At 28.0% G+C, this 15,567-nt stretch overlaps 2 protein-coding genes across 2 annotated transcripts; both read right to left on the bottom strand.

Moving 5' to 3' along the window:
* Positions 1-1,135: 1,135 nt before the first annotated feature.
* On the bottom strand, positions 1,136-1,757 carry LOC125859580 (protein RESPONSE TO LOW SULFUR 3-like). The gene has a single exon (XM_049539351.1). It carries the CDS (start codon positions 1,656-1,658, stop codon positions 1,302-1,304), a length of 357 nt encoding a protein of 118 aa, XP_049395308.1. The 5' UTR covers positions 1,659-1,757; the 3' UTR covers positions 1,136-1,301.
* An 8,311-nt stretch (positions 1,758-10,068) lies between these two features.
* Positions 10,069-10,739, bottom strand: LOC125860703 (protein RESPONSE TO LOW SULFUR 3-like). The gene has a single exon (XM_049540709.1). The coding sequence runs from the start codon at positions 10,647-10,649 to the stop codon at positions 10,296-10,298; it is 354 nt and encodes a 117-aa protein (XP_049396666.1). The 5' UTR covers positions 10,650-10,739; the 3' UTR covers positions 10,069-10,295.
* Between the last annotated feature and the right edge of the window lie 4,828 nt (positions 10,740-15,567).

Here is a 15,567-nt window from a genome sequence, read left to right as displayed (position 1 = left end):
GGGAGATTGGGAGAGGGAGGAGAGAGGCGAGCGAGAGAGGGCAGAGAGTGGAGCGAGGCGAACTGTATATGTATATCTGTCAGATAATTGTATATATATAACTGATATACATATGTATTTGTATATCTGGCGAGAGAGATTGAGAGAGGAAGGAGAGAGGCGAGTGAGAAAGGTCAGAGGGCGGAGAGAAGGCTAATTGTATTTGTATATATGACATATAATTGTATATATATGTGTGTGTGTATAATTTGTATTTGTATATGTATAAAAGAGGACAAGTGACATAATTAAAACTAAAATTAAGCTGCGAGCAGTAATTAATTCAAACTATATCTATATTAGCTAATTAACTAGTATGAGTTTGTTTGGAAAATCACCTGGTAATTGAAATTGATGTAATTGCTAGGGTAGTAATTACCAACCTAGTAATTACAGTGACATGTTTGGTTGCCATAGTGTAATTACACTATAATTACACATGTCTTGTTTGAATGTCACAGTGTTACACATGTTCTATTTGGATGCACAATTGCGATCATAAAATTATATTAGATTTTAAAAATAAAAATTAATTATTTAAAATTTATACTAGACAAATGAGAAGCTTTATAAATGCTATTAAATTAAATATTTAAGATATATATATTTTTTGAAAATATATTAATTAATATACGTATGTTCTTAACTAATATTATGAAAAATAATTGATTTATATTTTTTCAAATTAATATATTTCAATTGAATTGATCATAAAAACTAAAAGTATGAACTTTCTACGAACATCGTGAAATGCATGTTTGATAAAAAGATTAATAAATAAATAAAATGTCATAAATTATTAAATGTTTGACAAAAAGATGATCTATTAAGTCTAATTAAAAAGTGACTTGCAATGTGAATTCAATATTACTAAAACAAATGAAACTGAAAATATAACATAAGTTAAAAATTCAAAACAAAAAAATTAACATAATATTCTTATAGCAAATTTCAACATTGCATACATAAATATGATTATTATTATTTTTTAAAAAACGTAAGTCTATAACCTTAACGATAAATTATATTTTGATTTAAAAATTAGAATACGAATAAAATTATGCTAATGAAAAAATAAGCATGGCATAAAGAAATATTGAAACTCAACTCCGAAAAATGGAAAACGAGTGTTTCACCCTTCTTAGGCCTACTCGATATATAAATCTTAAGTTAGTCGGATCAATAATTCCAAATACTTCTATATCTCATTTCATTATACAAAAAAAAATTAAAAAAATTGGCAAACCCAATTTCCCCTACAATCATCGGGAATTGGGAACGACAACAGAAGCCGACTCGAGAAGTTTCTGAGCCAAAGAGAGTTGATCCATCAGATTCATAACACGTGTCCTGTAAGCCCGAGCCTGATCAACAGCCTCCGCTTCAAATTCTCCGAGCTGAGAACAGAGCCGCTCCTCTGCCTCCTCCGCCACCCTCAGCCTCTCCCATGTTTTCTGCAATTCCTCTCTCATTTTCTCTTCCCTCTCAAAACTCTTCTTCAATTCCTTCTCCAATTCATCGTTTCTTCTTCTGAGCACCTCGCTCTCCGGCACGGCGGAGATCTCACGGCGGTGATACGGTTTTGTTTGGGTGGAAGGCACTGCTATAGTCGGCGCCATAATAAACGGAATTAGTTGAGAAATTAGTGGAAGCAAATATAGGCTATTAGTTTAATTGAGCGAAAGAAAGAAAAAGCTAGGAGATTAATTTGTGGTTTAACTGCTAAAAACGGATCTATTTATTCTAGGAAGAGTAGTTATGGACCCAAAATTGAATATGTCCAGGTTCAATGTATCTAGGTATTACGATTAATTAATTCAAGGCCTCAGGAAATTTCTTTTGTAATTCAGGGGATTATTACGTAATCAGAGAGCAGGTAGTTTTTGTCCTCTTCTTATAAGCAGCATTTGGACAGTCTATTCAAAATACTCTGTACAATTTTTTAGAAATTCACATACCTTATATCTCTTTAAATTTTATTTATAAAATTATATTAAATATATTATTATTTTGATACAAACATCCTGCATCCATTCACATTAGATATGTCCAAATCTCTAATGTATCATTCTTTCTACGTATAATGTCATTACATATACCAAAATAGTATAATTCTTTGATGTTTTTGTGATATTCTTTTCTTTTCGGCATGTTTTAAAAAATATTACCTTAGTTATTCTATTCATAATAATTTAAAATTTTTCATTTTATTTAACATCGTAATAACATATTGGAGATCATAAAATTTAAAAAAAGTTCAATAATGCTACATAAAATGAAACGGAACGAAAGAACAAACAAAAGAGAATTGTAAATGGAGAGTGGGGACAGCTCACAGCCTTAACATGAATTGGTGGACTATGTATAATGTACATTATTGGTGTCAGTTTTGATTTTTTGTGTGTGTACTAATGGACCCAAAGTTTGTGAACAACATTCATATCTACTTTTCAGTGGGACAAAATAGAAGCTGTAGCAATGGAATGACAGAGATTCTTTCCTATTTAATTGAAAATTTTGAGATTAAACTTTTGAAAAGTAAGAATTAATCCTACGAGAGCTTTGTGTTTAAAAATAACTATTATAATGTACGAATTCAAATTTAATTGAGTCTCTATATAGATACAGAATACTAGATGAAAGAAATAAGAGATATTGCTCGATGTATATTAATGGTGATAGTACAACATCTTGATACTGTATAGAGTATAGGTTATTAGGTCGGACTTGTAAATTTTATTTATTTTGAAAATTATTTTTAATAAGTAGTAATTTGTGTTTGACTAATTAATTTTAAAATATTTTATAGTATAGAACTTATAATTTGTATTTGACCTAAGATTTCAAAAATATTTTCTACTATCCCTTCTCCGTGTGAAAAAATAGAAAGATGTGTCCCTTTGCAGATTTGGTCCCTCCTTTTCTCCAATTTGTCTTGTTCAATAAAGAAGAAAAAATATAAATGGATAATAAAAACAACTAAAATAGCAATTTCTAGGAGATTGGATTTCATTTCAAATCCCTCCCTTTTGTTGTGTTCATTATTATTATTATTATTATTAATGCTATATATCTTCATTATTTTTATTGGTGGTATTTGTATTATTTTGAAGAAGGATTCGACTTTGGGTTGGGGAAATTATTTACAAGACGTTATTAACTAAGGTGTCTTTAAGAACTTATTCAAAATTAAAATTGAATATGAAGTTTATAACCTGCTTTGATAAGAATTAGAAATCTGAGATCTCTTGATGCCTTAATATTTAAGAATATCGATTAGAAGGAAGTCAACATAAAGCTCCTCCAACGTATGAGTAGAGAGATCTTGAACTAATTTTGACGAAAAATAAAGGGACCAAAGATCTTTATGATGAGTGTGGTTAATATATCACTAGGTTGGTGGAAACTCATAGGAAAGGATGACCACTAAATTCACATTAGGAAGAGCGAAGGGGTCACCATTATATTGAGATTTGTGCACCCCTTATCTTAGTTTAGGTTATTTAAGGATTTGCAACTTGAGAAATCCCTTATATATAATGTAAAAGAACACTTATTTTATTTTTGAGTGAAAAATTATAAAATTAATCATTGTATGTGGACTTTTTAGAGTATTTTATTGTTTTTAAGCATATTTATAAGTAAAATTTGAGAGAAGTCGGGTGAATCGAGTCTACCTTATGAGTATTTAGACTAATCAGTTTCGATGAATAGTCAGTCACTTTTAATAAATTGTAGAACAATATGCTTTAGTTATTCGTGCTTGGACACTTCTGACCTCCCATTTTTAACCGAAAAATATGTATCCTTGAAAAAAGGACCAAGTGATCCAACAGAATTGACTAGGCGATAGATTGTGAATAAGTCCTTAACTCTTTCATATGTTGAACCTTAGCTCCATGAAAACTTGTTTTAAAAATCTAGCAAAGTTCACTTAATTACTTCTTCCATCCCAAAATTAATTGATCATTTTCTATTTTGCATGTTAATTAAAAAATCATAAATAAAAAAATAATTGATATTTGATTAGACTCAATACCTCTAATCATCCTGTCATGCTTTCATTGTCATCATCAAGCCATGTTTTGGATTATTTATACTAATACTAATAATGATAATGATAGTGATAGTGATAGTGATAATGATAGTGATAATAATAATAATAATAATAATAATAATAATATTATTATGTATCTTTGAAAAAAGGACTAAGTGATCAAATAGAATTGATTAGGCGATAGATTGTGAATAAGTCCTTAACTCTTTCATAATAATAATAATAATAATAATACATTTGAATGTTTTATCTTCAATGGATGAAACTCTTATCTCTTTTGAAAAGAAACTTTGCTGAAGGAGCATTTGACATCTTCCACATTTGCTGAGTGAATTGCCAGGAATTGCTTATCCCTTTATCCTTTCCAAATTTTTCAATTTTTTGGGGGCCAAACACATATGCAGACCCTTAAACTTTTTCTTAAATTTTATTTTAGCACTCCAACTCAACTTTGTTCCATTTTAACCTTTTAACTCCAATTTTTATGTTTCATTTTGACACTTCTTTCCAAAGAATCAACAAAGTGGGATGTGTGCTCTTTAATTACATGCCATGATATGGCACAAAACCCAATTAAAAACACATACACAACTCCTCTAACTTGCCCCCATTTTTCATTTTGTCATGCTAACTTAGCATTGTTCCATTTTAATCCTTCAACTTTATTTTATATAGTTTCATTTAAACACAAAATACTAAATTTATGATTTCTTTATTTTTATTTATGTTCTTCATTTTCACTTTTTCATTTTAAAAATCAACGTCATATTTTTTTAAAAAAATAATAATAATGGATGAACATCATTTTTTTAAAAAAAATATTTTTTTAGAGTTTCTGTACATTATTGTGTGAAAAAATAATCGACGAAAGTGTGTTGGTTTTCTTTTTTAAACAATTAATTAAATTAAATAACACCACATATTTTTTTTTCATATCTAGTTTATTTGAACTAACTCAAATATCAGCTTTCTATTTTTTCATTCAACTAAATACGAGTAAAAAAAAATCCATGTTCATTGCTAATTAATAACACTACAAAAAAATGTTGAAACTCGATAGACTTTGTTGGGTTGTCATTAATTTTCTCAAGAAAGAAAATTGACGCACTTTCGTCGGTTATTTTTCATGCAAAAATATAGGGTAACTCTTAAAAAGAAATTGTTACTTTTTTTTATAAAAAAAATCAATGATCATCCGTCAATTTTAATTTTTTACAATAACTAACGGATGAATGCCGATTTTTGAAATGCAAAATTGCAGTTGAATAACATATATAGAAATAAAGAAATCATAAAATTAGTATTTTGTGTTAAATGGTACATAAAAAAATAGAGTTGAAGGGTAGTCTTTTATTATTTATTTAAAAAATACTTGTTTTTGTCTTTCACACTCTTAGAGAAAGTGTGATGCACACACTCTGCCACATCACTTAGAACTGTCAAAATGGAACATAAAAATTAAAATTAAAAAGTTAAAATGAAATAAAATTGAGTTAAAGTGCCAAAATGAATTTTAAAGATAAGTTTAAGGTCTGCAGTGTTTGGCCATTTTTTTGGTATTAATCAAAACAAAATCACCATAATGAGCATAGAATTTTATCTATCATCACTCACATCCTTCCGACATAACTCATCAAAATGTTTGCACTGATAGGCAATAGTAGCGCATGCACGTCATTAATTTATACGAAGACTTATTCTTTTTTAATGTAAATATTTGATGGAACCATAAATAAATTTGATCATCAAAATAATAAATTTAAATTAGTCATTAAAACAAAAAAAAAATTAAAAATATGTTTGAGGAGGATTAGGTATACCCATATGGGAATATATATATTTTTCTAAAATAATTAAAAATTAAATTAAAATTATTTTTTCACTTCCATTAAAGGAAAAGGGTATATGTGAATCATTTGTATAACAACAGGAGTATATATGAGTCACTTTCCTAATTAGGGATAAATCAACTCTAAATAATAAAATTGAGGGGTATATCAGGTCTTTTTCCCTAAATACTTTTCAATGTCTAATATATTTTCTAGAACATAAATTTAATATATTCAATTACTCAAGTAATATAGTAATATCTATTTCCCCTAATATTTATTGTTTCTTAAGGTATGTGTCAAATAAATAGTGGATAATTATTGTTTGATTGAGGGAATGTAAGTTTAAGAGAAAAAAAATAGAGCAATTATTCACACATATACTTTCTTTGTCCTTAAAATAAATGTTTGCTTTAACAACAATAAGAAAATATATCTCAAAATAAGTGTCTTCCTAAAAATTCAAAATAAATATCATCATAGAAACTAAAATATATAAAAATATTCATGATAATTATCTCATGTAATCTTATATACTTTGTTAAAATGGAGTAAGAATTTATCGGCAACCAATGCTTGTACAAATTACTAGATGAAGAACGTTGTGCTGCCCACGGCCCAACAATTTCATTATATACTCTTTCTTTTCATTTTTACACTTTCATTATTTTAAATAGATTTTTATTTACATTTGTCATTTTTAATATATCAAGAAAAGATAACTATTATTTGTAATTATTAATCTTAGCATTAATTATTTATTCTCCAACTCATTTTTCAAGATTTAATATTAAACATTACATAGTTAATATGGATAAAATAGTAAAATAGTCATGTTAATTATTATTTTTTAATAGACATAAATTTATTTATGTTTCGACTGCTACTATCGTTTCTAATATAATATAATATTTTTCATTTTATATCTATTAAATTCAATTTTATTTTTTCATACTATTAAATTCAATATTATTTTTTCTTATTGAAATTTTATGTTGCACTCAATATGAATTTGAATACTTCCGTACATCAATTTAATTTTTTTTTTAAAATTTAGATTATATCACACAATATTTTTCTAGAGAGAAGTATTTAGACACTCCTAAATTTGACTTGAATTATTAGTTTCATTCTTGAACTATTGACAATCTTAAAAACACTCATTTATTTGACTATCTGAACTTAAATATCCCCAATCTTGCAACACAATTCTCTCTAACAAAATGTATATTATGATATAATTAATGTTAAACCGCAAATAGAGTTCAACAATTAATCAATTGAACGAAATTTTGGCTAAAAGTGAGTGAGTAATGATAACTCAAAATATTTTTATTCTGAAAAAATCTTAACTTGATAGGTAGAAATAATTTTAGCTTCAGACTTTTCATTTCATTCTTACTATAAGATTGATTTATAGTCACACAAAAATTTATGACCCATTTTAAATTATAAATATCAAGTATTTTTCAAAATCCTTGAGTCTAGTTAAATATTGTGTCACATAAATTAGCTTGAACTAAATATCAATATTTAATTATGTAATTAATCTAATTTGTGCTATAAAACTAAAAAAGTCAAATTCACAATTCAAATATAAGATTATACGAATAAATATGGATTTAAATTCAATATTGCAAGTTACTTTTTAAAAAGTTAAATTTACTTCGCTAATAAATATAGTAAGTACAGTAATCAGTAAGTATCAATATAAATTTTACATTATAAATGATAATAGCCAAACAAAAATTTAATTTCTTCCCACTATAACAAAAACAATTTTTAATAGCAATAAATATACACATTAATAAAGAGTGCTAAATCTTTTACCAACATTAGTTAATTGTCATTAGATCCAATTTCACTATAGGTTTTAAGGACACTTACCAAAAAAGCTAATTGTCACTAAAAATATATATTTAATGGCAATAAACTATTACTGCTAATTAAATATCACTAAAAATTATTTTTTATATAATGTCCATACATTTATGTTAATAAATAGTACATACAACTAAACAATGTTTAGATAAATAAAGACAAAATACATAATTACCCCATTAAAGTAAGACCTATTTTTGAAAAAGACACTCAAACCTTGCGGGGTTCCTAATACACCCCTAAACTAGTTTAATGTGAAATTATTGAACCATTTTTCGATATTTTATAGAGAGAGTGTATATCACTCACCTGAAAAGCGTAGAAACCAAAAAGAATAAGATTAAACTTTTCTTTTGCAATATTTTTTATTAACTATTTAAATAATCTTTTATTTTACTATTTAATTTTTTTTTCTTTCTTCTTCTTCGTGAGCTTCACCATTGAAGGAGATGACAACAGCTTGAAGTTTTTTTCTTTTTATTTTTCTCTCCTTTCGTTTTTCATTTAGATTGGATTTCGACTGAGAGATTTGATTGTAACTAAGTAACACAAGCTCAGTCCATAAAAGAAAATGCCTTTTTAGTCGGCTTTCTTCCATTGATAATGGAAGGAACAACAAAGTTGTTGTTTTATCCTCAGATTTCTTCTCCTCCTTCTTGGCTGGCTAGGGTGAGAAGCTCCGGGGAGATGATGGCGACTTCAAAGATAGAATCGTCGGCGTTATTTCAATTAACCCCTGATCAATTTACGAGGGCTGAAATCCTGCTAAGACCAAGCAAAAATAATCTCATCTGCGTTCGGAGAGAGAATTTTTATTTTTTTTTAAACACAACCCACGTTGATTTAGGGCAAAAATTAAAGGCAAAATAAACAAACAAAAAAAAGACTTTGATGGAAATTTTAATTTGAAAAATAATAATTTTAAAAGCAGATTTGATTTTCCAGTTTTAATTTTGATTTAGTGTTATAGCAATGGCGGCCACTCCAGGACGAAGGAGACCAACATATGGGTTAAGCAAAGAAGAAATAAAAAAATAAAGAATCAAAACTAACAAAAAAAAACATAAATAAAAATAAAGATTAAGAAATTATATAAAAATTGACAAATTGCAAGCAATAATTAGTGCGTGACTTCACATTCTTTCTTATAAGTGGGTTTGATCCAAAAATAAGGTATTTATATTACTTTTAAATTGTTCAATGAGATATTAGGATCCTTGTAAAATTTGAATGTCTTTTTAGAAAAATTGTTATAGTTGAATGTGCTAATTATGTGTTTTCTCATAAATAAATAATGGTAAGTTGAAAGAAATGATGTATGTTGAGTAAAGAAGTGGCAACTGGCAAGCAAATTATCCAAAAGAGTGAGGCTGGGGCCCACACGAGGGTAGGTTTTTCATTATCACCTTAATAAACACTAACAAATAATGTCTAAAACGTCTGCCCAGAAGAAATATAATAATCAAAATAACTAAAATACCCTTCAAAATGCCAAGCAGGCATGTTGATACCAAAATCTTCACTGACTCTTCTAATATAGTTAATGTAATTTTATATACTGTCATCACAAAATTATAATTAAATAATACATATTTTTACTTTAATTTATTTCTTAATCGGGATAAATAATAACCCAGGATAACCTTTCGTTTATTCTTTGAGTGCCAGAATTTCACATCTAATATACTCCCTTCATTTTATATTACATGGTGTCTATATAGAAATAGATATTTCATTTTATTTATTTAATTAAGAATATTTTATTATAGTTATCTTTTTCTTTTTTTTTAATATTACATAACTATATAAAATAATAATAGCCAAATTTAAAGTTCTAATGTATGAATAATAAAGTTAGTTTTAGTAATATACCTCTAATAGCTTTTTTGTAAAAAAGGATTGAGTTAAGTTATCATAGGGCTCAAGTAGTCGATCCTATCAGTATGGCTTGGCGAATTAGTTCTGTTTATAAAAAAGGACAATTAGTTGTCGATTAATATTCGTCATTTCACAAAATCAATACATATATTATTTTTTTTATTTTACTCATTAGTCTTGAAAGTATGAATCTGCTCAAAATAAGAAAACTAGACAGTTAATTCATATTCATTAGTCAATTTAATCAATCAAAATAAATTAGATCATATTCATTAATTGAAAATTTAATTTCAAAATAAAACTAAATAAAGTTATAATGATAACCTAAAATGACGATAACTAAATAGGATCAGATGAAGTACCACAGAGCAAGAGCAGAGGAAATAGAAGATCAAAAGAAACAAAAACCTCACCAACAATATATTACAATTTACACATAATTTTACAAGCATGTTCCATATCTCATTGATAATTCGAGACCACAATTTCAATTAATCATGTTCTATTGTCTTGTTGATGATTCGAGCCCATAATTTTAAAATTAAAATTGAAGGATATTTACCATCCAAATAACCGTTGTAAGTTCTAACACATCTACACCTAGTTTTAAATCATTGAAAATTAGGGACAGAAATTGAAGCGGACTCGAGAAATTTCTGAGCCAAAGAGAGTTGATCCATCAGATTGATAACACGTGTCCTGTATGCCCGAGCCTGATCAACAGCCTCCGCTTCAAGTTCACCGAGCTGAGAGCAGAGCCGCTCCTCCGCCTCCTCCGCCACCCTCAGCCTCTCCCATGTCTTCTGCAATTCCTCTCTCATTTTCTCTTCCCTTTCAATGCTCTTCTTCAATTCCTTCTCCAATTCCTCGTTTCTTCTCCGTAGCACCTCGCTCTCCGGCACGGCGGAGACTTCCCGCCGATGCGGATTTGCTTTGCCGGAAGGTACAGCAATGGTGGAAAACATGATTAGAGAGTAATTATAAAAATTACAATTGAGCTAAAAAAGAGAAGGTAGGAGATTGATTAATTGATTTGTGATATTACGAAACCGTCTAGAGGGAAGTGTTCTTATAGATCCAAACTGAGCATGTCCAGGTTCAATGTATCTAGATTTATTTGAGTTGATATTTGTACGCTACAATTATTAATTCAAGGAAATTTTTTTAATTTTTTTTTAAAACTAAGGGGTTTATTTTAATCCAATTAAGTGGAGTGTTTTTGTCCTTTTTTATACGCACGCAACTGCACTTAGGTATCTCCCGGGCCCTACGTGTGAATAATTATGTCATTGGATACGAAAATGTAGAGAAAATAACCAAAATGGTCATAATGTATCATAAAGGTGTTTATTTGGTCTTGAATATATTTTATTTCATTGAAATGATTCATAATGTATAACATAAAGAGTTTATTTTGATCCTTTACACTAAATTTAATAGATTTTTAAAAAAATAATGTTAAATTTAATTTAGGACCCCACGTGCCTAACAAAATTTATCATTGATGTCTTACCCTACAAAAATAATGTCAAATTTACTGATGTAATACCCAATTTTATTTGAGGCAAGAGAAAATGATAAATTTTGTTAGAGAAAATAGTGTTAAATTTCATAGAAATTTTTTTAGAACTAACAAAGAAGACAACAATGGTGAATTTTGTTAGTCATGTGGGGCACATAATTAAATTTAATATTTTTTTTTATAAATCTATTAAGTTTAGGGTAAAGGACCAAAATGAACATATTTTGTTATACATTAAGGATCATCTCAATCAAGTAAAATGTATTAAGGACAAAAATAAGCATCTTTATGATACATTAAGGACCAAAATAAAGCATTACTCATACAATACTAACCATTTTTATCATTTTCTCTGAAAATACACTCACTTGTCAAATTTTGTTGTCATTATCCTACCTTCTGCGTTACATTATCATGATGTAATTTAATTTGACAAGAACTTAAAAAATAAAAATCATAAAATTTGTTTTGTATTAGTGATACAATAATTCATGAAATTTGTTTTGTATTGGTCATGCAACACTTTGCATCAATGATACTGATAAAGAGCGAATTTCAATAACTATTTGGTAATCTTGAAAAAGTTTCATTAATAAATAAGTGGGTTATTAACTCACGCAAGTGAAGCGCGGATAAATACACTAAGGAAAAATCTTTTTGGCCAGAAAATTTGGCCAGAATGATATTTTATCTATGTTATTTTATTTTTTAAAACATTTTTACCTTTTTAACTTTAATAGCTTTTAACTAAAAAATAGAAAAAAGATCAGTTTATTTTAAAATAAAAAAAATATTATAATTTTTTTAATTTTCTGGCCATTTAGCACTTCCCATACACTAATATTTAAACTAAAATTAATTGTGCTGAAATAAACTAAAAAAAGGGTCATAAAACTCTCACCCAAAAGTTAGGTAGTGTGTCATTAATTATTTTGAAATTTTGTGGACCTATATGTTGTTTTGAATATGCAATTATGGTTGCACTATAAACCAGAATATACCATTGCGATACCGTTCGATGCTCTTAGACGGCGTTGCTTTCTTTGCAAACTAACCTTTTGTTATTTTATACTACTATAATGTTTACGTCTCAGTCAGTTTACATATATCTCGATAATATTATTAGACATATGCCATACTAAAAAGAGATCATGTGAAATATGTCCATCAAAATTTAAATACCTGAAAATAAAATAGTTAGTATTTTTTGTTACCGTGGAAAGTTTGTATCTTATATTAAAAAGTTTTCAATCACTTCATTTGCAAAGTTATATTGTTGGTTATGTTTGTCATTGGAGGGCCGGAGGCGAACTCATGGGCAGAGCCAATTGTATCGTTTATATAAAGTTAAAATTAATATATATATATATTAAATCTTTTTAATTTTTGTGTGTTTATTTCTTCATATATTAAATTATTTTAGTGAAAAATTTAAATCCGTCATAGTCATCTCCTTGACACTCTTGAGAGTTATCACCTTTATCACGTCCATCTTGACGTCCCTTGTTATCTCATATTGATAGTAGAAGCGCACATCAAAGTTTTGGGATAATATTGTTTGATTTCGACATCTCCACAAAAGTTTGATGATTCTTTATCTCAAAATATAGTAACAATCACATCAAAATTTCGATTGAAGATACATATAGGCCAATTAGAATTCCTAATATTGCAGTTTCATCCCCCTCATTTATAGTATTATACTAAAATACATAATTAACATAGAATAAAGAGTAAAATTTCATATCTAATCTTATTTAGCAACGAATTAACAAAAAATAATAATCTTATTTAACGATAAATTAGAGTCAAATACGTTTAACTCGCCATTCACAATCTATACATCCTTCTCAATTCCTCTCTCATTTTACGGTCTGTTATCCCTTCCTTTCAATTCTGTTTCTGCCCCTCTTCATTTTTGTTAATTGTGTGTAATTAACATTTTCATTTTTATTTTTTATGTTATGCTAAATAATATATAAATAAATAATACAAGAAAATGAATTTGGTTTGAGAATTTGATTCAACAAGTATTCATCATTAGAAAGCCAAACTTATACATAAGTTGGGCTGCATGGACTAAATTCAATCAAGCTGGAGGCCCTTTTAGTACATAAGCCCATATCCATTTATACATTCTCAGTTGATATATTCGATAAATAATACTCTATCTGTTTCATTTTATGTATTTTAGTTTTACTATTCACGAAGATTAAAAAAAATAAAAAATTCTTAATTTTACGATCTTAATCTAAAGAAGGCATGTTATTATTCCTATAAAAAAAGCTGTTACCATGGGCAAAATAAGACTGTTGAAATTTGAAAACTTACTACATATGAAAAATATTTATTTATTTACTTATTTAAAATAACAGAGGAAAATTAAATATACAAATTGAAAGGGAGGGAATAACGATGTTTTTAGTTTATTCTCGAAAATGAGCAGATCCAATGTGATCTTTGGGCTGGGTCTCTCGGAGTAAGTAGCGGGCTTGGTATTCCACTATAGAAGAGGGCTAGCCCAACACTGATGGGCTCAGTTGTTAGAATAAGTAGTAGAAACTCTCATCAATGAAATGAATGGTGATTTGCATAAATAACATTACGAGATAGTTTCAAATACATACAATAAAGTAATTGGTTTACAACATATATGGTTATGTTTTTGCTTACATAAAAAATAGTCAAAAATCATAGAAAGTATGCATTGACTATACATTAAGATACACTAAATAAATTGAATATAGCTTGTATATGCATGAGCTATACACTGACTATACGATACACTCAAAAAGCTATATAGAGCTTGATTATACATGAATAATACACCGATGATTCAATCTCGACCAACTCAAAATCACCTGTAAACAATCCTAAATTTTAGATATGAAATTCTCTCGATATTTTGAATCTTTTGATATATAATTCGCTTGAAATGATTCACGTTTGTGATACGACAAGTTTTAAAGAAAAGAGGAAAGCAATGAAGAAGAAGGAAGAGGAGGATGATGGGGATGGAAAGGAGGAGAGATGACGAAGGAGGAGAGAGGTTGCATCAGTCATTTTTTTGGTAAATTATATGGCCAAATGACTATTTTCCCTAATTTATATAAGTTGGGATAAAGAGATGGTAAGTAAACTTTACGTACTGACATGTATAATTATCCATGATATCCTTTTGTTTTGCTATTTAAGCTCATTTAAGTCTCTTTCAGTATGGACTCGCCTTTGTTAAGAAGCACTTTATCTAGGATGGGCGTTCAATAACGGTTTGGGATATTCAAATTTTGAGTTAATAATTCGATAATTGGTAGTTAACAATAGATACAAATATCGATTTTTTAATTTTTGATTCGGTAATTCGATAATCTGTAAGTCAAACTCCAATTCAGTACAATATTCGACAATAGTATCTTGAAGTTGTAGCTGATTGTATTACCGAGTTAATATTGTTGTTCCAAATATTTCATTTTTCAATGTGGAGGCATAATACAATAGAATATCAACAAGTAAGAAGACATCAAAGAAAAGCAATTTGACACAACTAAAAGTCATGTGTATTTGAGTTACTCATGTTCAGTCTTTAACTTTCTGTTTGAACTTGTACTAATGAGTAATGAACCTGTTAATATATGACTTCCATTAAGTTAATAATTCAGTAAAGAATACCAAATGACACTAATTTCTTGTTCCAAACATTAACCCGAATACCATAATTCTAAAATCTTACTCCTGAATACCATACCAAATATCAAATTATCAAATTTTTTGTTTTGATTTGCTAATTCGATTTTTGATATTTTATGTTCAGCCCTAGCTTTACCCCACAATATGGGACATTCGACGCAAATTCGAATTTAATTAAACTCCAAAGCGAATAACGAATGAAAAACAGAAGTCATTGTTTAAGAAATTTGTGCTAATATAACTTTAGTGCTACACATACAGAAGAATGAAAATTTACCCGATAAAGTATAAACTTCATTCTATATACATATCTTTAAATTACGAGATATTTAAGGATAAACTTAACTAATATATGAAAGTAATTTATTTTAATCCTCTTCTCACAATCATCATCATATCATATCATATATTACTATAAGTGGGAAGAGCTTAACCCCAAAGTTGATTTACCGTTTTACCCCTACAATATTAATATATTAAAAAATTAATTTGCTGATAATCTCAGCCCTAATTTAATTCTCCAGAAACATATAGTTTCTGTTCAACCTCCCTCGATCACTGGAACAATCCATTTTTTCCAATGCTCAAGTTTCGTTGCTTTAATTATCAGCTATTTCAAAACTTTTTCAGATACTTTATTGATCTATATAAATGTCTTCAACAACATGTTATTG

The sequence above is a fragment of the Solanum stenotomum genome, chromosome 3 (assembly GCF_019186545.1).
Source record: "Solanum stenotomum isolate F172 chromosome 3, ASM1918654v1, whole genome shotgun sequence".
NCBI lineage: Eukaryota > Viridiplantae > Streptophyta > Magnoliopsida > Solanales > Solanaceae > Solanum > Solanum stenotomum.
The sequence above is the reverse complement of the archived record's forward strand: the minus strand, read 5'-3'. Positions and strand labels throughout refer to the sequence as shown.

Excerpts from the sequence above, each read along its gene's own strand:
- LOC125859580 (XM_049539351.1), bottom strand. The coding sequence starts at position 1,658 with ATGGCGCCGACTATAGCAGTGCCTTCCACCCAAACAAAACCGTATCAC.
- LOC125860703 (XM_049540709.1), bottom strand. The coding sequence starts at position 10,649 with ATGTTTTCCACCATTGCTGTACCTTCCGGCAAAGCAAATCCGCATCGG.